The 19,462-nt window shown below is 36.4% G+C and overlaps 1 protein-coding gene across 3 annotated transcripts in view; it reads right to left on the bottom strand.

Annotated features, from left to right (window-relative positions):
• LOC150102474 (serine/threonine-protein kinase Genghis Khan-like) overlaps nt 1–19,462 on the bottom strand; it is a 550,831-nt gene that overhangs the window by 368,882 nt on the left and 162,487 nt on the right. For all 3 annotated transcript variants that reach the window (XM_090399333.1, XM_090399335.1, XM_090399334.1), the window contains exons 5-6: nt 16,473–16,715; nt 8,382–8,438 (exon numbers count right to left, since the gene is read on the bottom strand). In XM_090399333.1, the coding sequence (XP_090255459.1) occupies nt 8,382–8,438; nt 16,473–16,715 (300 nt within the window). The remainder of the gene's footprint in view (nt 1–8,381; nt 8,439–16,472; nt 16,716–19,462) is intronic.

The following is a 19,462-nucleotide window of genomic DNA, read 5'->3' as shown; positions in this document are numbered from 1 at the left end:
GATTTTTAATCAGACTTCATAAATAAATATACTTCTTTAAAAAATGAATATCTGCATATTCAATATGTGCTTTGGAAATTTTGCACATCTATTCCCAGAAATCTCCTTGGCCAATTGTGATTGCTTTCACTGTAAATGACAGCTAAAATGACAAATTTACAGAAACTTCCAAAGTTATATCTGGAAACTGTAATAATCTCAGTACAACTTATTTGATTATCATCATTAGTACTACAAAGGAAACTCCATGTAGTTTGAAAACCCATTGCAGATACCCACAACACTATCCAAACAATATCTATCATACCTCTCCATGATTGTACTGATACACACACTCACTACAGATTCTGGCAACCCAATATTCTTCAAGCAAAAAATCTAGTCCTCACAATTACTCAATTTCCAGGGATGACCTCTTGTACTTTTCCTTTTAACCAAGTGCTAAAAAATTTCCCCACATCAATCCTATAAAATCCTTTTAGTAACTTAAATACTGCCTTCACATCCCTTCTTCCACCTATCAAATGGTACAAATGATTTGACTAGTAACAAAGAGAATGTAAGGATGGATGTCAGGAGGCTGTTAAAGAGAGTGAAAGATAGCTGTGGTAGGTAAGGAAGTCAGTGTGCTGCCTAGGTATCATGAGTTCAGAAGGTGAGCGAAGATTATCAATGGTATGCTAGCAGAGTTGTGTGAGGAGAAAGGAGTTCATTTGGTGAATGTGTGGGATGAATTTGAGGTATGGATAGAGTTATATAAAAGAGATGGGCTATATTTAAATAAATCTGGTGAGTCATTTGGAGAAACTGTAAGATCTGAGGAAGCAAGAGGTGTTGTGGAAGACCAGAGGAGTAAAGTAGGAGAGTTTGCAATGGAGAAATGGAGAGGTGAGTGGCATGACTGAAGAGAATGACAGAGAAGAAACACAAGACAAACAGGGGAAATGGGGGAGGCCAGGGTGGACAGGGAGACACTGTGAGAAGTGTAGCTGATGGTTTCAGTGTGAGAGCATGCAAGAAAGAATTAAGATAGTCAAGGATATGGAGGAGACATTTAAGTCTGGAGAGGGATGTAAATATCAGTGATGATAGAGGAATGGACAGGTGGGATGTAGAGGAGTCGTATCCAAGAAGTAGGGCCAGTGGGACTAGTAATAGAAACAGAAATGAGCTAGTGTGTATGTTTACAAATGCTAGAAGTATTCACAACAAGGTTAATGAAATTATAGCATTGATAGAGTTTATTTGCCCCAAAATTATTTTAATAAGTAAGAAATGGTTGAATGAGGATAACATTTTGGCAAGAATAGACATGAAGGGATATGTAGTCTTTCATGAAGATAGACAAGGCAAAAAGGAAGGAGGAGTGCTACTGATGATGGTAGGAGTTGTGCCCATCTAGGGTGGACATGCACGGAGCAAATGGTAACAGTGGTTTTGAAGCAGTATGGTGTGAAGTGGAAGCAGACAGGATGAAATGTTTAATAAGGTGTTGCTATAGAGCTGGTAATGTAGAAGGCAATAAGAAGAAAATGTTTAGGCAAATTGGTCTGGCTAATAAGAAAAGTATGATTATTATGGGAAATTTCAATTACGGTAATATAGTCTGGAATGAAGAGACAGTGTTCCGTCTGGAACCAAAGAGAATGAATTTCTTGAGTTTCTGAAGGACAACTATCTTAAGCAGTACGTAATAGAGGCTACATATGGATCAAGGACCTTAGATTTGATTACCTCATCAGAAGATATTATTCAAATCTTCCTCCAGTTGGTGAAAGTGACATTAAGTAATCATTTGGGTGGTGGCCAGCCATATCAGGACTTTCATGAGAAAGTTATGTGGAACTATAAGGTGGGTGATTATGACAAGTACAGGAGGCAGCTTGAAGTGATATCATGGAGTGAGGAATTGAATGGGAAAGTAATCAATGCTGCTCTTTGTCCCTACTGAGGAACTATCTGAAACAAGCAATGACTGAGTGTATTCCAAATGTCAGATGATTAAATAAGATGGGCATAAAATAGATGACTGAAGAAGTGAAGCATGCAATCTTGAAGAAAAAGGCATTGTGAAGAGAGCACAAGATGAGTGCAATAATCAGTTACAAAGGGCAAACAAGGAAGATGACTCACTTGCTAAGGGTAGCAAAAGTACAGTAGCAGCAGTTAGCAAATTACACTAAAATCCTAGGAAGTTTTTTTTTTTGATAGGTGGCCAGTAGAAGAAAGAATGGTTATAGGAGGATGATGGAACATTCCAAGGAGTTAACAGCTTTAACTTACCTTTTTAACATGAATCTTATACTTGCCTAAATTCCAAAGGAGTGGAAAGAGGGCAAAAGTGTTCCACATTATAAAGGGGTGATAAGACTAGGACTCCGAATTATAGGCCAATCTACTTGTCTGGAGTTGTAGTCAAGGTGATGTTGGAGAAGCTTGTGAGAAAAGGATTCAGAACTTTTTACAGAATTCAATTCTGAATTCTGTAAAGAGTGGGTTTGCTAAAGGAAGATTGTTTTAGGAACCTGCTTACTCATTATAACAAGATGACGAATACATTGGACAAGGGGGATATATTGGATAAGGATGCATATACAGTAGTATGTTTAGATTTTGCATAGGCTTTTGACAAATTGCCACCCAACAGGCTAATAGTTAAATTGGAACAGATGGGATTGGACCATAAATTAGTGCAGTGGAATGAGATTGGCTGTCTGATAAGTATCAGCAAGGTTGTGTATGGAGGGGGGGGATATCCCAGAAGAGGAAAGTCACTAGTGGTGTGTTGGAGGGTCTTTAATTTGTATGTAAATGACATTGGAAGGGACTTAAATGATGATATAATTGTTTGCAGATGATGCAAGTTAAGGAGAGTTATGAGGAGTAGGTGTTGTAGCCTTGCAAGAGGGCTTGAATAGACTGTCTGAATGGACAAGTGTGTGTTGGGGATATCAGTTTAATGTAGGAACATGTAAGGTTTTAAAATTTACGAAGCAAAGATGGGGATGTAGAGTATAAGACTGGTGGGGGATATCTTAGAGGTAGTGAAGAGGATGAAAGATCTGGGGGTGATAGTGAATAGGGACATGAAATTTTGTGGACATTTTGCTAAAATTGTGAGGACAACATAGAGTATTATGGGAATGATGAAGAGAATGCTGACATGTAGAAGTAAGGATGTTATGATTCTGCTGTACAGAATTTTGATCAGGATGCATATAGATTGCTGTGTACAGATTTGGTCGCCTGGTTTTCAAAAAGATGATGAGTTGTTGACGAGGGTTCACAGACAACTGACTAAGTCAGTTTCTGGTTTCTGGGATATAGGACAGAGTGAGAGAATGGAAATTGTAGGGCCTCACTAAAAACACACGTACTAACCACAGTAATGACTATTTAATTCGTAAATATTTCATCCCAAGTATCTTGGGACATCATCTAGGAATAACATACAGTTAGGGCTCATGATTACAATGGAATCTCATATTGAGATTGAATCTCATGGGATGAAATATTTACGAATTAAATAGTTATTACTGCGGTTAGTACGTGTGTTTTTAGTGATGAATTCACCACAGGTTTCATTATATTAAAAAACTGTAGAGCCTAGTGGGTAGAACAAAGAGGGGGGGGGACATGATCGCAACACATATATTAACCAGATTAACATGGATGATATTTGTAATAGAATGTTTGAAAACAGGGGCATAATAATCTCTTGGAACTATATAAGGTGGATGTGAGCAGGGATAGATTTTTTGCATGGAGAGTGGTGGGTGATTAGAATGCATTGCCTGAAAGTGTAGTGAGTGCAAAAACAGTAAATGCATTTAAGTCAAGGTATGATGAGTTGAGCATGTGAGAGTGAGATTTCCTGCAACGAGTCTCTTGACAGCATGGAGGCCTGATGATGATAATAATAATAATCAACCAACTTCTGCAACCACAAACCCTTAATCTATCACCATAGGGAGCATTCTACAGACAACTCACCATCTTGGTCACTCACCTACTTATAGATCCTCTCCACCACTTTGCTCAAAGAATGATAACTTCCTTACCTCTGCTTGTTAGTGGTTTGTCAATAACCAAGTAATTCTATGTGATGATCAAATGCCATGGAGAAGTTTGGCAAATCTCAAGCGGCTGGAAGATATTTCCAAGGCGTTTTTCTGGGTCTGGCACATCTCAAGACCTCTGTAATTGGATTGCCAGCTTTCTGTCTGGATGCTCACTATATGTGGTGGATGGCTCCGACCCCTCTTTTTACTATATATCAATGAGCTACTTCAGTTTACCTCCAACCCAATACACAGCTTTGCAGATGACAGCACATTGCACTCCTCCTTTTCTTTTGATAAACCTTAGCCCACACAACTCACCTCAACCTACAGATCAGCAACCACCACTGCACTTAATTCAGACCTCCAAGCCATCCTCCAATGGGGTTCAGATAACCTAGTCAATTTAAATGCAAATGAAACCCAGTATTGTCTCATTTCTCATAAAAAAGAACCAGTTTCTCCCAGTATTATTTTTGACAATACCCAAATTTCCAGACAATCTGAGATTTCTCTTCTTGGAATTACTCTGACATCAAGTCTCTCCTGGCATAAACACATAACAACCATTTCATCCTCAGCTTCTAAAAAACTAGGATTTCTCTTTCACTCAAGACATTACTTCACCACTGAACAGCTATTAACCTTATACAAATCCGTCCAACCATCGAATACTGCTCCCACATATGGGGTGGGGCCCCAAAAACTCTTTCAAATTGCTCGACTCCATACAGAGGAGAGCAATCAGACTTATTAATGGCCCATCTCTTACCAATTCACCAACCCCCCCACTTTCACACAGGCGATTGGTCTCTGCACTATGTGTTTTCTAAATATTTCCATGGAAAATGTTCATCCAAAATAGCATCAATAATTCCCTCACTTAGTACTAAGCTCATTGGAACAAGTGCAGCTGCTGCTCAACATCCCTACACAGTGCACCTTGAAGCCCACAGAACCAATTTCTTCTCCTCCTTCGTCCCTGTAACCGCTATACTTTGGAACAGTCTTCCCCTTGATGTGTTCCCTAGGGAATACAAACTAATGTGAACAAGTGCAGTACCTTCTTTCCCAACCCATACACAGTACTAATGTACTACAGGTTGATCTACCAACCACTTGTGTATTGGCTCAACATAAAAAAAGTGCAACCTTAGCCACTTACAATATGCCTCTTGAACTTCATCTATCTACCAATATCCCCAAAACCCAATTTCCTGGAGCATAGTTACATTAACATGGTACACAACTGACAATCCTTTCATCTCAAAATGCATATCTTCACACTTTTCCACATTAAATTTCATCCATTATTCTTTGCCCATGTTAGCCTATTGAAATCATCCTGAAGGCTCTAAACATATCTTTGATTAACCATTCAACTACCAATTTTTACATCAGCAAACTGAAGATTTCCCCTCAAATCATTTCCTATGTCATTAATGTAGAAATTAAATAGCAGTAGTAGTCCAATCAGAGCTTTCCAGTATACTATTAGTCACCTGATTTCTCCATGATTCTGCTCCTCCTGTGTCTGTCCCCAGACTGTCTCAAATGAGGCTGCCTTCCACATCCCTGTCTTCCTGATGATCTCTTACTCTTTTTGGCCAATTTATCTGCAGTAATCATCAGTACCACCTCCCCATTCAATTCTCTGTATCCCCTCTGAAAATACTATACTCCTCACATTTTATCCCAGTAACTCCATCATCTGTTCTGTCAGCCATGTTTTATCATTTCTACTACATAACTTACACACTGATTCGTTTGTGACAATTTCCATTCTCAAGTAAGCTGTATCACAGCAATGGCAGCAGCCTCTCAATCTTTATGTTCACTCTTCTTTTCTGCTTCTTCCATCAACTTTCATATTCTCTCTCTCTCTCATGCAATATTTTTCACCTTTTAAGTCATTAATGTCTGCCAAAACAATCAATTTTTTACCTTGCCTTTTTGCACCCTTGATAGCTTCAATAATATTATTAACATGCACTACGAAAAAAAAAAAGTTTTATAGCAGATCTGTGATAAGAGGAGTGCTTAAGGAGAGCATAACTAAATCTTGTTTCCCTGATGCATATTTGCTGTTTCCTGTTTCTTATCTCAAACCTCATTTCTTTCTCTTCTTGGCTCTATTGATCACCTGACATTCCCACAATTTCAATCTCAGTCCTCATCCCGTGAAGAATTCCACATAAGCAGGCTATTTCTTCCATGAAATGATATTTGTGTTCCCGACCTTCCGCCACTATACTTTCATCAAAAAATATCACCAACACATATTTCCACTTTTGACAATATGCTATACTCCACTATCAGGTGTTTTACTCTCTCTACACAATTATCACTCACTCTCAAAATATTTCCTGAATATTTACTCACCAGTCTTATTTTTCCTTCCAAAATATTTTTACCTGTCATGATGAATATTTCTTGCACACTGCAACAAACAAAAATCACACATATTAAACTCTCCCTAACAAAAATGTCTTGGCTGCTTTGTTATTATCCACTGAACCATCAACGACTCACATTCTCTCTCTCTTTCACACTCACACACACACACACAGTCCAAACACAGAACCTTTTCAAGCCTTTCAATAAGTGGGGAAGTGGTCTCACACTCGGTGACCAAATTAATCTACTACTTAATGACAATCACAAATGCCTGAGCCAATGGGATTCACACCAAACAGTCTGTTGATTAAAGAATGAAATAATAAAAATAATAACCATTTGGCCAAACAGGCAAGTAAAAGTATTATAATACAGGTACCCTAGTCATACAATATGTTAGGTTTCAGAACACTATCATACAACCCCTGGCGAAAAGTATCCAATCAATGTTGTTTATCACTGCGACGAATGCAATATACTCTGCATATTTCTTGGAAAGTTTAACATATGAACGTTTTGGCATGTAAGAAACGAAATAGCTCACTTTGAAGTATAAAAAGAAAAGAAAAATTTATGTACAATTCAAAGATTTATCTGTGTTAGAAAAAAGTATCCAATCAAGCTGGCAGTTGGGAAAAAAGTAAGCAATTGCTGGGGGAAACAAACGATTATCATTCCCCAAATTTGCAAATCTACAATTGTCTGTGCATGCATAAAGCACAGAGAAAACATTTATAAGGAGCAGAATTGTGGTTGTGAAATTGGAATTCTTTCTATAGTTTTAAGGGATGACTCCTGTGAAAGAACTTTCCAGCGATTTACAAAACAGAATGATAGAATATCTGAAAGATGGAATGTCTCAAAGACAAGTAGCTAGATTACTAAAATGGGCTCAAAATACTGTATGTGACATTTGGAAAAAATATTGTTCAACTAATAGTGTAAAAAACATTACTCGAATACATGTGCCACCTCACAGGATATTGCCTGAGCATGTTGACCAGAGAGAAGATATACCATCCGCTTGAACTATGTTGTATCTTACAAATGTCTCTATTAGTCAGAAACGAGTAAAATAAATAAGCATAAGTATTATTTTATTTATTCCATTAGAGGCTAGGAAAAGATTAACACATGTACATGTTCTCTATTTATTTTAAGACTACTATAAATATTAATAATGACATATTGAAGAAATATATTTAACACAAAATATAGATAGAGGACATATCAATACAGATATCCTGGTTACTTTACACTCATGAGCCAAACCATTATAACCACCTACCTAGTAGCATGTTGGGTCTGCTTTGGCAAAGATGACTGCTCATGCCCATCCTGGCATCAACTTCACATGGAGGGTGTCCCGAGGTATTCTGAAACAACTAGACAGAATAATGTCTGAGAGGTCAGTGACTGAGTGAACACTTGTCATGACCGTCAGATGGCATGTTGCACATGATCCCACAAATTTTCAATGGGGGTTCAAATCAAGAGAATCAGGTAGCCAAGGGTGAACGTGGAATGCTTGGATAAGCTCTTTGAACAATACTTGCATATGAACCTTGTTACGCTGTCACCACGTAGGGCAGTATCTGGTCCAAAACGATCCCCAGATAAAAATCAGTGGTAAAGGTATATTCAATGGGGACAAAAGGACTCAGTGATGTCCATGGAACAATCCCCATACCAGAATGCTGTGACAACCAGCCAGTTTCCAGCCAACTGTGCAGTCAAATCAGCTAGTCATACTGTTTTGACTCCTGAGTATATAAGTTTTTATATAATCTTGGAGTCCCTAGCATTTTCAATTGTCTCGAAAGAAAATAATGCTTAAAATTATATACGGAGTATTAATCTAACAGCAAATTTTATACAAATTAAATGAAAGGAAGCATAAAAAAAATTTAATACTATACACACCCTTAAAATTTCTGGTGAAATATAGTCAGGTGTTCCTACTGCAACATTGGATTGTACCTTTAAGATAATCATAACATAAGAAAAACATGCACATCAAAAATAGTCTAATGAAAATACTCTCAAAATTACAGAAGTACATATTAAACTACTTTTTAATGAATATAACTAAAAATATGAATATGAAATAAGACTCTCAAATTTAGAAGTACATATACAATTTTTTTTTTTTAAATGAATATAACTAAATATAAAGGATCTGATAATGTTGGAGTCTTGACAAGTAACAGCCTGATTTGGAGGAAAATTGTAGATAGGAAATTAGTAATGATGTAAATTTTTCATGTAGCACTATCATATCCTGTACACCCCTTGAGGTACATGGCAGGAATTTGATGATGATGATGATGAACTAAATATAAAATAATTAACTCCTTTAATGCCTTTTCATTTTTCAAAAGATATTGGCAGAAATATTTTAATCCTAACTTTTGTAAGCCAGTAGGCAGCCAACTCCACCCTCAGTTATCACTGACAGTAAAGTTTGCCTCCACTAATGATTTGCACAGTGATGACCATATGGTAGAACACCACCACCATCATCTTGTTTTCTTAATCCTAACCAGTATTATTGTCTGAAATAATGCAAGTTAAGCAGTTGATTTTTTTCTGCATTGCAGGCTAAAATCTCAAATTTATTAGAAAGCGAGAGAGATTTTCATATGTTGTTGTTGTAACAGCAAAATTCTTGGATATGGCTGCAAGACATTATTTAACCAATGAATTCAGGTGGTGTCAATGCATAACTAGAGGCCAGCCAAAGGCAGGCACAGTTGGCAGGTGGGTCATGCGAGTCATTCATGGGTCAAAGACTGTAGAACCAATTCCAACAGTCACAAATAGCATCCCGACATACAGTGAAGGAAGGCCATGGGCTACGATTGCAGTAGGTGACTGATATCTCTGATTATCTGATCACCAAACAGAAGTGCTACCCCGAATAAGCTATGATCTGACTTTGCAATGGCTACAGGAACACAGGTATCTACTTCCACTATGCGCAGAAGGTTTCAAAGATGGTCTGCATGCTAGGCAACTGGTAGTTTGCATGCCTCTATCCCCATGACACAGCAGAGAACATTTGAAATGCGCCAGGCTTCACACCAATTGGACCTAAGACAATGGGAGACAGGGGGCCAGCATTGTTCACAGACTAGTTCCAATTTACTCTACAAAGCAATGTTAAGCGTCTTCCAATCTGGAGAGAATCGGGGAGACTTATGGTGACAGTAGTGTGATGGATTGAAGAGGCATTTCATTGTGTGGATGCATGGACCTATATGTGTTTCATAGTGGAACCATGAATGCTGCAACTTATAAAACATCTGGAACTCTATGTTCGTCCATATGTGGGTGTTATAGAGAAGACATTAATCCTACAAGACAATATTGCATATCCTCATTAAGTGAAGTCCATTGACCAATATCTTCAAGAAGAGACTATCGTACATATGGACTGACAAACCAACCAGGTCTCTTGACCGTAATCCTATTGAACATGTCTGAGATGCTCTAGGTAGACATGTTGCTGCTCTCAATGTCCCCCTCCCCCAAAACCTTGAGTGATTTAGGAAAGCTTTGCAGGAGCAATAGTTATTATCAACTGAGCTCCTGGGCACCATTGTAAACAGTATGAAACATCATTGTGAACACTGTAATGCTATGGGGAGGGGGGGGGTGACCACATTTCTTCTTGAGACACTCTAACAATCTCATTTTCATCTCTTGTTTTTGGATCATTGTCTTCGTGTACCTATTTGTTACTGAATTAAACTAGTCAATAACAATTTCTGGGGATGTTTCTATCACATCTCATATTATATTACTTCTCACAAATTTCATCATACAGTTTGAATTTTTGAAATTTTTCTCTTTGTTCCTTAATTTATGGAAACCAGTATGCTATGAAATGAAGTTATGCTTTTAATATTGCTATAATAATGTGATGCTTTCAAGTATTAGATTCTTAGTGTTCAAGTAAAAATATGTTTTACATAATAGCAAACCTGTATTTTTAAATTTTAGACAGTGAAATTGTTACTTTGCTTTATGCTGTAGCCCATCGTTCCTGACCGGTGGTATGCGTGCCTCGCCCCCCCAGGGGGTACGTACTGGGCCAATCAGAGGTACGCGAAAAACAATCAGTAATGGCAGAAAAACAAGTAAAGTAAACAAAATGCAAAATATTAGTTATGGAACAATAAATGATACATTTGAATCACCACTATTTTAAAAACAAGGGATGAATTTATAGAAATGGGTTTAAAAGGGATGCACAAGTGGAAAAAGTTTGGGAACCACTGCTGTAGGCAGTTAAGAATTTTTTTTTTTAAACAAAAATCTAGCAGTTTATATCCTTTATATTTACTTTTTTTTTTTAAGTACAATTATAAATAAATTCATAATTATCATATTTGCCGGCATATAAGATGCACATTTTTTCTTTGAAAATAGGTCTGAAAAAAAGGGTGTGTCTTATACGCCGATACTCAGTTTTTTACTACTTCATTTCTGGAAATTTTCTCTGTTCTGAGTTACGCAAGTTCTTTCTTGCTTCATTGCAGTGTGTGAGAACATTCCAGTTACGTAAGAGTTCAGTGGATGCGTATGTTGTCGCAGTTGTTGTGAACTGTGATAAATTTTTGCCATTAAATTTTCTCTAAATTTCTTGGCAAATTGTGGCTGAAAAACGTCGCCATTGCTACAATATTGCATTCAAGCTATGTGTGATTGCATATGCTAAAGAACATGGAAACAGGGCTGCAGAGAGGCATTTCGGGCCATCCCCAACTGAGAAAATGATAAGAACTTGGCGGAATCAGGAAGAGGATCTAAAAAAGCAACTCATAATAAACATAACCTATGAAGTGGAACTGCAAAATGGCCAGAACTTGAGGCAGAACTGAATACTTGGATTTCAGACCACAGAAAAGCAGGACTTTCAGTGTCTACAAAAATGATTATTCATCACGCAAAAGCGATAGCCACTAACAGAGGGATCGCCAACTTTACTGGAACAACATCATGATGTTCAAGATTCATGAAGAGAAACCAGCTATGTATGCAGACTAAATCAAAAATATCACAAAAGATATTTTGTGATATTTTTATTTTACTTCATATGCCAGCTGAATATGAAGAAAAAATTATTGAATTTCATCGATTCATCATTAACGCAAGGAAATGAGAAAATTTTGAACTTGCACAAACAGGAAACATGGATGAGGTTCCGATGACTTTTGATGTGCCCTCAAACAAAACTGTAGATTCCAAGGGCACAAAAGGTGTTACTGTTAAAACTTCGAGGCATGAAAAAACTCACTACACGGTTGTTTTATCCTGCTGTGCTGATGGGACAAAAGTGCCGCCACTATTGATTTTTAAAAGGAAGATGCTAACCTAAGAAAAACTGCTTAAAAGAGTGTTTGTATATGTTCACGCAAAAGGCTGGATGGATGGAGGAGGAATGAAGTTATGGATAGATAAAATTTGGTGTAAGCACCCTGGCGGACTGTTGAAAAAGCCTGCCCTGCTAGTATAGGATCAATTTCATTCTCAGAGAACAGAAGATGCTGAAAATAAGCTCAAGGAATTGAAAACTCAGTTAGCTATAATTCCAGGAGGTGTAACTAGCTAGCTTCAACCTTTAGAATGTTTGTATTAATAAACCATTTAAGGGATTTATGAAGGAGAAGTGGAACAGCTGGATGCAGTCTTCAGATTTTGAGGTTACGCCATCAGGAAAAAGGAAGAGGCCTAGCTTTTCGCAAGTTGATAAGTGGGTCAAAGCTTCATGGGATGCTGTGAAAATTGAGACAGTGGTTAAATCATTTAAGAAGTGTGGCATTAGTAATGCACTGAATGGTACAGAGGACAATTTGTTGTATGAGGACTCAGATTCTGATTTAGAAGAGGTTTTAAGTGTCTGTTCATTTAGCTCTGGAGATGAATTTCTGGGTTTTTTTGATGAAGAAGATTAAAAGGTGGGTACTCTTTCCTAGTTAGATGTTAGATTAGGTATTTGTTGAAAGCAGACCTATTTATTACTTTATATTTGAAATACTATAAATTCATTATAATATTCAGTGATAAAGTTTTTTTCCTAAAAAAGATGTAGAAAAAAGGGGGCGCGTCTTATGCGCCGGCAAATGCGGTACTTCATGTTATCACATTGTGCATTCACACTGCCATTATCAGCAAATGGTTCTATTTGGTCGGTATGGTGTGTGTGGGGGAACAGTTCTAATGTATAGCCAAAGCAACATGAACATTTTTCTTAATGGATATCAGTATGTGGTCATGTACAGATATGGGACCAGTGTGTTAGATATGTTAATTGCATGTGTTCTTCTAGCCAGTTGTCTGCTTTGTGGAACTCTGAGAAGAATCTTTAATGTGAGCTTCTTTTATGTGAAAAAAAAAAAAAAGCTCACATAAAAGTTTCTTGCATCTTGGATTCTGATTAAAACATTTTTTTTCAACTAAATAGTAAATGCCACAACGTCCTCATGAATGAGTAACTATGTAGGACATATTCCTATTCAAGATTTTAATATTTTGCAGACCACTATATTCAGGTTCCCATACTTTTGTTTACTTCTCTGATCCCAGATATCTTCTTATTCTCTAAATAATAGTACTGTCTTTAACCCCCCCCCCAATACAGATCTTCAATTCCTTTAAGTATCCTAAAATTTGCACATTCAAACCTTTTCAGATACACTGTATACTTTGATATTATTCCCTGACTTCACATATTCTCAGACCAGTCATGTCTATTAGCAAAAAAAGAAACCCATGTTATTTGAAAAGAGAAATCCTGTCATCTCACCTGAGATCAGCTAATCTATTAAAAAAAAATTTTTTTTTTCAACTAATTTCAGAAAAATGTCAGTGTTGGCAATGAGATTCAAACAAATGGTGCATGTGTCATCCATCAAATCCTGCTACAGAGATGCTAATGTACCCAGTTGATTTGAATTTCTATACTCAGTTCACACTGATGATACTATACATAATGCATGGCAAAATATTTTTTGTTACTTAGTTATTAATCTTAACTTTATGGTGGTTACCTATTTGCTTCAATTATTATAACATGAAGCTAATTTAGTGTACATTAAAGTATGCTAAATTAGTTCTAACATTCAAAGCTTAAATTCCACAATTTGCATCATGTGCAAATGTTATGAGACCAGTCATATTTTATGGTCCTAAGCCAAAAGCTACTGCTATAACTTTTATCTGCCTCTCTTGATGCAAATGGTACTACTGCATCATTACTCGCAGAAATAGCTAATCTCCAGGCTTCTTACCTTTCCTCAAATTCTGGCATTAATGATCTCAGTAACAGTCTCACTACTACTCCAAACTTATTACATTCAATGTCTCTTTTGATTTTTCATCACAGAGAGAGAGAGAGAGAACAGAAAAATTGACAGGAAAGATAAAAGAAAAATCTTGTATAACAGGATAACAAAAGGCTTCTAAGTACTGATGACATTTCTCTTATGTTCTAAAAGTTTGTGCTCCAAAACTGACTTCAGTTTTCTGCAACTTTTTTTTTATGCACTCTTATTCCACTGATATTTTTCAGATGGTTTAGATGTCTTGATAATTAGTCATATTCAACTTATTCCTAAGTGCAAAAAATCATTGCAATCAAAATAGCATCTAATATCTAATTAGTCATGAAGTGAACATCTATGAACAGTCAGCTTCCATGTTATCTGGAAATTCAACTAAAACAAATGATAACACTATCAATCGAAAGGGGGGATATTTTGCTCATGCTACCAATCTATGGACAAATGTCATGGTAAAAATTTAAAGAAACCTAAGTACTTGCCTTTTATGTCCAAGACCTCTGGTTGGGTTTGGAATGGAGGTCTGCTGACATAAATTCTCATTTTATAGAAGTATTTTCTAACTTCAGTAACTGGATTGCCAGTTACACTCCATTTCTTTCTTTCTTTTCTTTTTTTTTTTTAAATCTCTCTCTCTCTTTCCAATTATATATTACATGTTATAATGGATCAATCTTTACCTTCAAACTTTATAGCTAATGCTGGAGTACCACAAGATTGTTCATTCACTTACCCTCTTTCCTCTGTATATTATGCCCTTCTCCAGCTAACTGCAAATCCAACCCATAGTTTTGCTGATGAAAGTGTATTGCATTATCATCAGTATTGTACATCTTTCTTTTTTGATACATCTTGCACTACACAAATCATCAAAAATTTAGGAACATCTAAAACTCAAAATTTTAATCTCTTGAAATCTGGTACTTATGCTTGTTAAGCAAACAAATTTAATTTAGTGTTATGAAGTATTTGCTCAAAATTTTATTTTGTATAAAAGTGAATATTCATTAGGAGACAGAACTTAGTAGTAGAGACAGGACTTGGTACATAACTATCATCATAGTTGAGCGTTCAACTCATTCTCTTATATCTTAATTTAATAATGAAAAAATAAAATAAAATCTTGTGAATTCCAATAAATGAATTTTAAAACACATATCCTTACAGGATAAATATCCTCCTGAGTACAAAACATTCACTCCATTAATAAACAACTGAAATGCAAATCCCACTTCAACTAATTACTCATGAAGTGAACGACTGCATTTATTAAACTATGTATCTATGAAGTCAGGAAGTTTTTTATGGTTTTAGGTAATAATATTTTAAACAGTAATCACTTTAAAAATTATCTTTAATTTTGGACTTTAGTTACTGCAACATAAGTTTTCTAGTGCCTATATTCATCCTATGTACAAGCATTCTGCAAAAATATAGCATATCACAGAGATATCAGTCTTGGAATTTAGCACATTAGAAATCTCAAACAAGCATTTTTTTTTCTATATACATGATGCATAAAGCATGGTATCTACTACATTTATTTTTTATAAGTGCTAACTTGTAAATACAGGGTGTCTCAAAAAAATGTATACACACTCTGAATGATCATAAATTTGGTATTTACTATAATACAGTTAACTTTCACATTGTAAAGTACACTACATAAATGTATTTTTCATCCCTCAACATTTGTATTCAAACTGATGACTGTCCTGGCCCAGGCACTGCTGATAACGTGCAGCAATGGAATTGCAAACATTGAGAATCATTTCATCTTCTAGCTTCTCTTTTGATTGCTGCTTTCAAGTTGTCGACTGTTGCCAGTTTCGAAGTGTAAACTTTATCCTTGATAAATCCCCATAAGAAGAAGTCCATTGGCATGAAGTCTGGTGAACGCAGGGGATATTCTACAGAACCTCTTCTTCAAATCCATCTGTTGGGTAGAGTCTCATCAAGATAGGCCCTAACATCTCAATGGTTTCCAAGTACCACTCACAAAAACTGCATTCTCCTATCCGGAACATCTTCGTGGAGTGCGTGTACTCTTCTTGGAACGTAACTTTTCCAGTGACTGTGCTTCAACATGTGCAATCATTGATTTTGATACTCCTATCTCATGAGATGCTTGTTGCACGGATTTTCTTGAACTTTGACGATACATTTCAATTAACCTTTCTTCTGTTTCAGGCCTCGTAGCTGTTCGTGGTCATCCTGAACGTTGCTTATGGACATTTTGAACAGCCATCTTCTTCAAATTTATCTAATTCGAGTGATAGTAAGTCTTGTAGGTGGATCTCATTGAAATTCTCTTTTAAACCGTCTTTTCACTTCCACTACATTTTCATACTTTCAGTAGCATTTTAGGATACATTTTCTTTCCACAAAGCTTAGTCTGGTTTCAGCCATTATTTCAAATTCGTTAAACCTGCAAAATAACGAAAATTCAGTGAGTTATCAGCTGTTGAAGTGTGTATACATTTTTTTGAATCACCCTGTATCTGTTTATAAATTCCAAGACTGAACTAATGAATTAAATAAAGATAAGCTAAGGAGGGGGGGGGGGGGGGATTTATTCAATGTTTTTTATTCAGTACATTTGAAGCTGCCCAGTTCAAATATACTGAATACTGCCTGCTAAAGAATAAAAAATGATCATTATACTTACAGTACCATCTTCTAAAAGTTTTAAGCAAGAACCAAAATCTGCAAGCCTTATATGACCATTAGCATCTAAAAGAACATTATCGGGTTTGATATCTCTGTGAACATAACCTAATTTATGAATAGAGTCAATGGCTAAAATCATTTCTGCTATATAAAATTTGGCCATATCTTCTGGAAGACGATCCTCAAATTTACTTAATAATGTAAGCAAATCTCCTCCACAATAGTAATCCATAACCAGATACTGAAAGGAAAACAACTTCGTAAGACTATTTTTTCAATCAAAAATATAACAATGCACATTTAAAATATCTTTATATGACTATTATATTCAAATTTCATAAAGAATAATAATAACTATTTAAATAAAAGTAAAAGATTTCAAAAATATTTAAGTTAAGGGATATTACATCCCATATTGTTTCTTAGCCAAATAAGAAACTCAAAGGGTTTCATGCCAAATATAAAAACTATATAAAGTTTGGCAATTCCAAGCGTAAGCAGATACCTGGATACTGCAGCAACTGACCCTTTGGGTAGTGCAAGCTGAGGCAACTCATGTCAAAGGTGGAGCAAGCTCGATCACTATTCTTGATATTTACCCATAATGTGAACTTGCTCCTAGGAGCTGTATTACTGTTCTACATTATGAGAGAAGGTCACTACCCAGACCGGTTTCAACCTTTATTGAGGTCTCATCAGTGAGTAGGTAGACCTAGGTAGAAGGAGAACCAGCAACTGAAAATCAGACCACCTCCCAGCCTTTCTAAGTTCCTCTATGTAATGAAAAAAGGAAATCACGTTCGTCAGATTCCTCTCTCGAGAATTGAGGGAACACTCGCTGAGGGTTTATACATTTAAAGAATTCTTCGTTGTTCATACCAGTGCTACTAATAGGAGTAGGCATACTTGCTATCTGAGTTTACAATCCAATGCAACCTTACTTCAAAAGGAAAACCACCCTTTTTTTTTCTTGTTACACTAAATTTTCTGGATAGAATCCGAAACCAACCTACATGTGAACCAAGATATGTTTTCTCCTATAATTTTTTTCTCAATTCACAATCCTGTCAACTGCGCTATTTATGTTGAGTCCCCGTTTTCTCTTTGCACTAACATTTACATTTAGAACTCGGAAAATTGTCCAAAAAGAGGCACGTGGTACCTCCAAGTTACCTCTATCCAGTTGTCCCTGGATAGAGGTAACTCTGCTTGGAAACTTCTGTGGAATTACATCTCCTATAACTTTAGGAATATTTATTTTGTACTGCACCACCTAAGGTAATTATATTAAGTTGGGAAGCCTTAATCAGGAGATGATTCCAGAGATCTACAATAAAGACTCCATGGACTACAATCGTAGCCTAAAACCTCCTAACCCCTTTGTCTACCAGTTAGGTTTGCATGCTAATCTTTTTGAAGGCGGTGCATTGGATTCTATCATGCAGAAAACACAAATTCTCAAAATTTAACATGGATTTAATTGACACAAATATAATTTACAACTCATAAAATTCATATTAAGCACTAATCATTCATTATACAAGAACATCATTATTATTAGTTAAAATTTATCACATAAGCCCACTCATGTGGTAAAATTTCTACAGTCTGCACATAGACAAATATTCCTTCCTTGGGAAACAATTACTCCCCAAAATTCAATACTACACTTTCTTCCATTATTCCAATGATATATTCATTCATTCAACGTTAATAACACATCATGATATATCAACTAAAACTCTCTCTCTCACACACACACACACCTTATGCAATGTTTTAGCCAGTTCAATAATTCATTTACTAAGTTCTCTGTAGGATATACCAAGCATTCCTTTTCTTAGCATGCTACTGTCCTAGCATGAAACTTTCCCGTTATCAGAAACACATGTCCCCCAATGTCTTTGGACCCTTCCTATAACAAGTTTGAAACCATACACATAAAAGGATAAAGAAATTGTAACGATACCATTCACACAGTATGTTGTAATTCCCTGATGACTTCCGGCTGAATCGAATGTCCCACAGCTCAGACTAGTCGGCACTCGTATTGGAAGTATTCTTTCGATCCATGCGAACTGCTTGCACCACTCTGGTATGGGTAACACCCTTCTGCTGTATGTGGACTAGGCAGGAAGTTGACTCTTCCTTCATGTTGCTTCTTCTGCCCAGTGAAGACGAGACCTCCTACCGCTGCTCCAGGAACTGCACGAACACCGATGAAAAAAATTTGAGAGACTTCGGGTGTGTTGCTAACCTTTTTATATCCTTCCCCCTATCCGCAAATCACTGCAATCTCCGCAACTCATCCAACAAATTAGAGTACATCACTCACGTGGCCTTCGCTCAATAGCATATGCTAAATTTCCTTCACTGCTACCCCACGTGGCCCGTGCACGTGTCCGATTGGGGCTTTGATCCCTCCTTCTTTTGGTGTTTACGTGACCTTCAACCCTTTGTTTGCGATGAAAAATGCAAGTCATGGTGCTAACATGTAAATTTCAATACTGATCAGGATACCACATAACACATTTTATAGCTTTTTTTATTATTATTCTATCCTACTGGCTTTGCATAAGTTATTCTTTTATCAATTATACAGAAAGTTTTTTTTTTTTTTTTAATAAATAGACAAACTTTGAATTATTCCATTAATATTACTGACCTTTGCGTAAATAACTCCCTTTCCTTCCTTTATTTATAAAGGAAAAGTACACGCTCAGAAGCAAGCATCTTGCTAAGAATTTCCTTCCCCCTCCTTTTTTTTCTATCCCCCTCCCTTTTTTTTTCTTGTTAAACTGTGATACATTCAGAATTTTTAGGAATTCTGTTTAATCAAAGTTCAACACCTCCAAGTAGTGAAGCAGTTGACTATTGACCTTTTCCATTACTTCTGAGAGTAATGAGGTCAGAGCAATGGGACAACAGTTTTATGACTGACATTTATTTCCCTTTTCGGGAATAGGATGGACATGCTTCCAGGCTGTG

Source organism: Typopeltis vanoorti, chromosome 10 (genome assembly GCF_054136105.1).
Source record: "Typopeltis vanoorti isolate ZY-2024b chromosome 10, IOZ_Tvanoo_1.0, whole genome shotgun sequence".
Lineage (NCBI taxonomy): Eukaryota > Metazoa > Arthropoda > Arachnida > Uropygi > Thelyphonidae > Typopeltis > Typopeltis vanoorti.
This window is presented reverse-complemented; position numbering and strand designations above follow the sequence as displayed.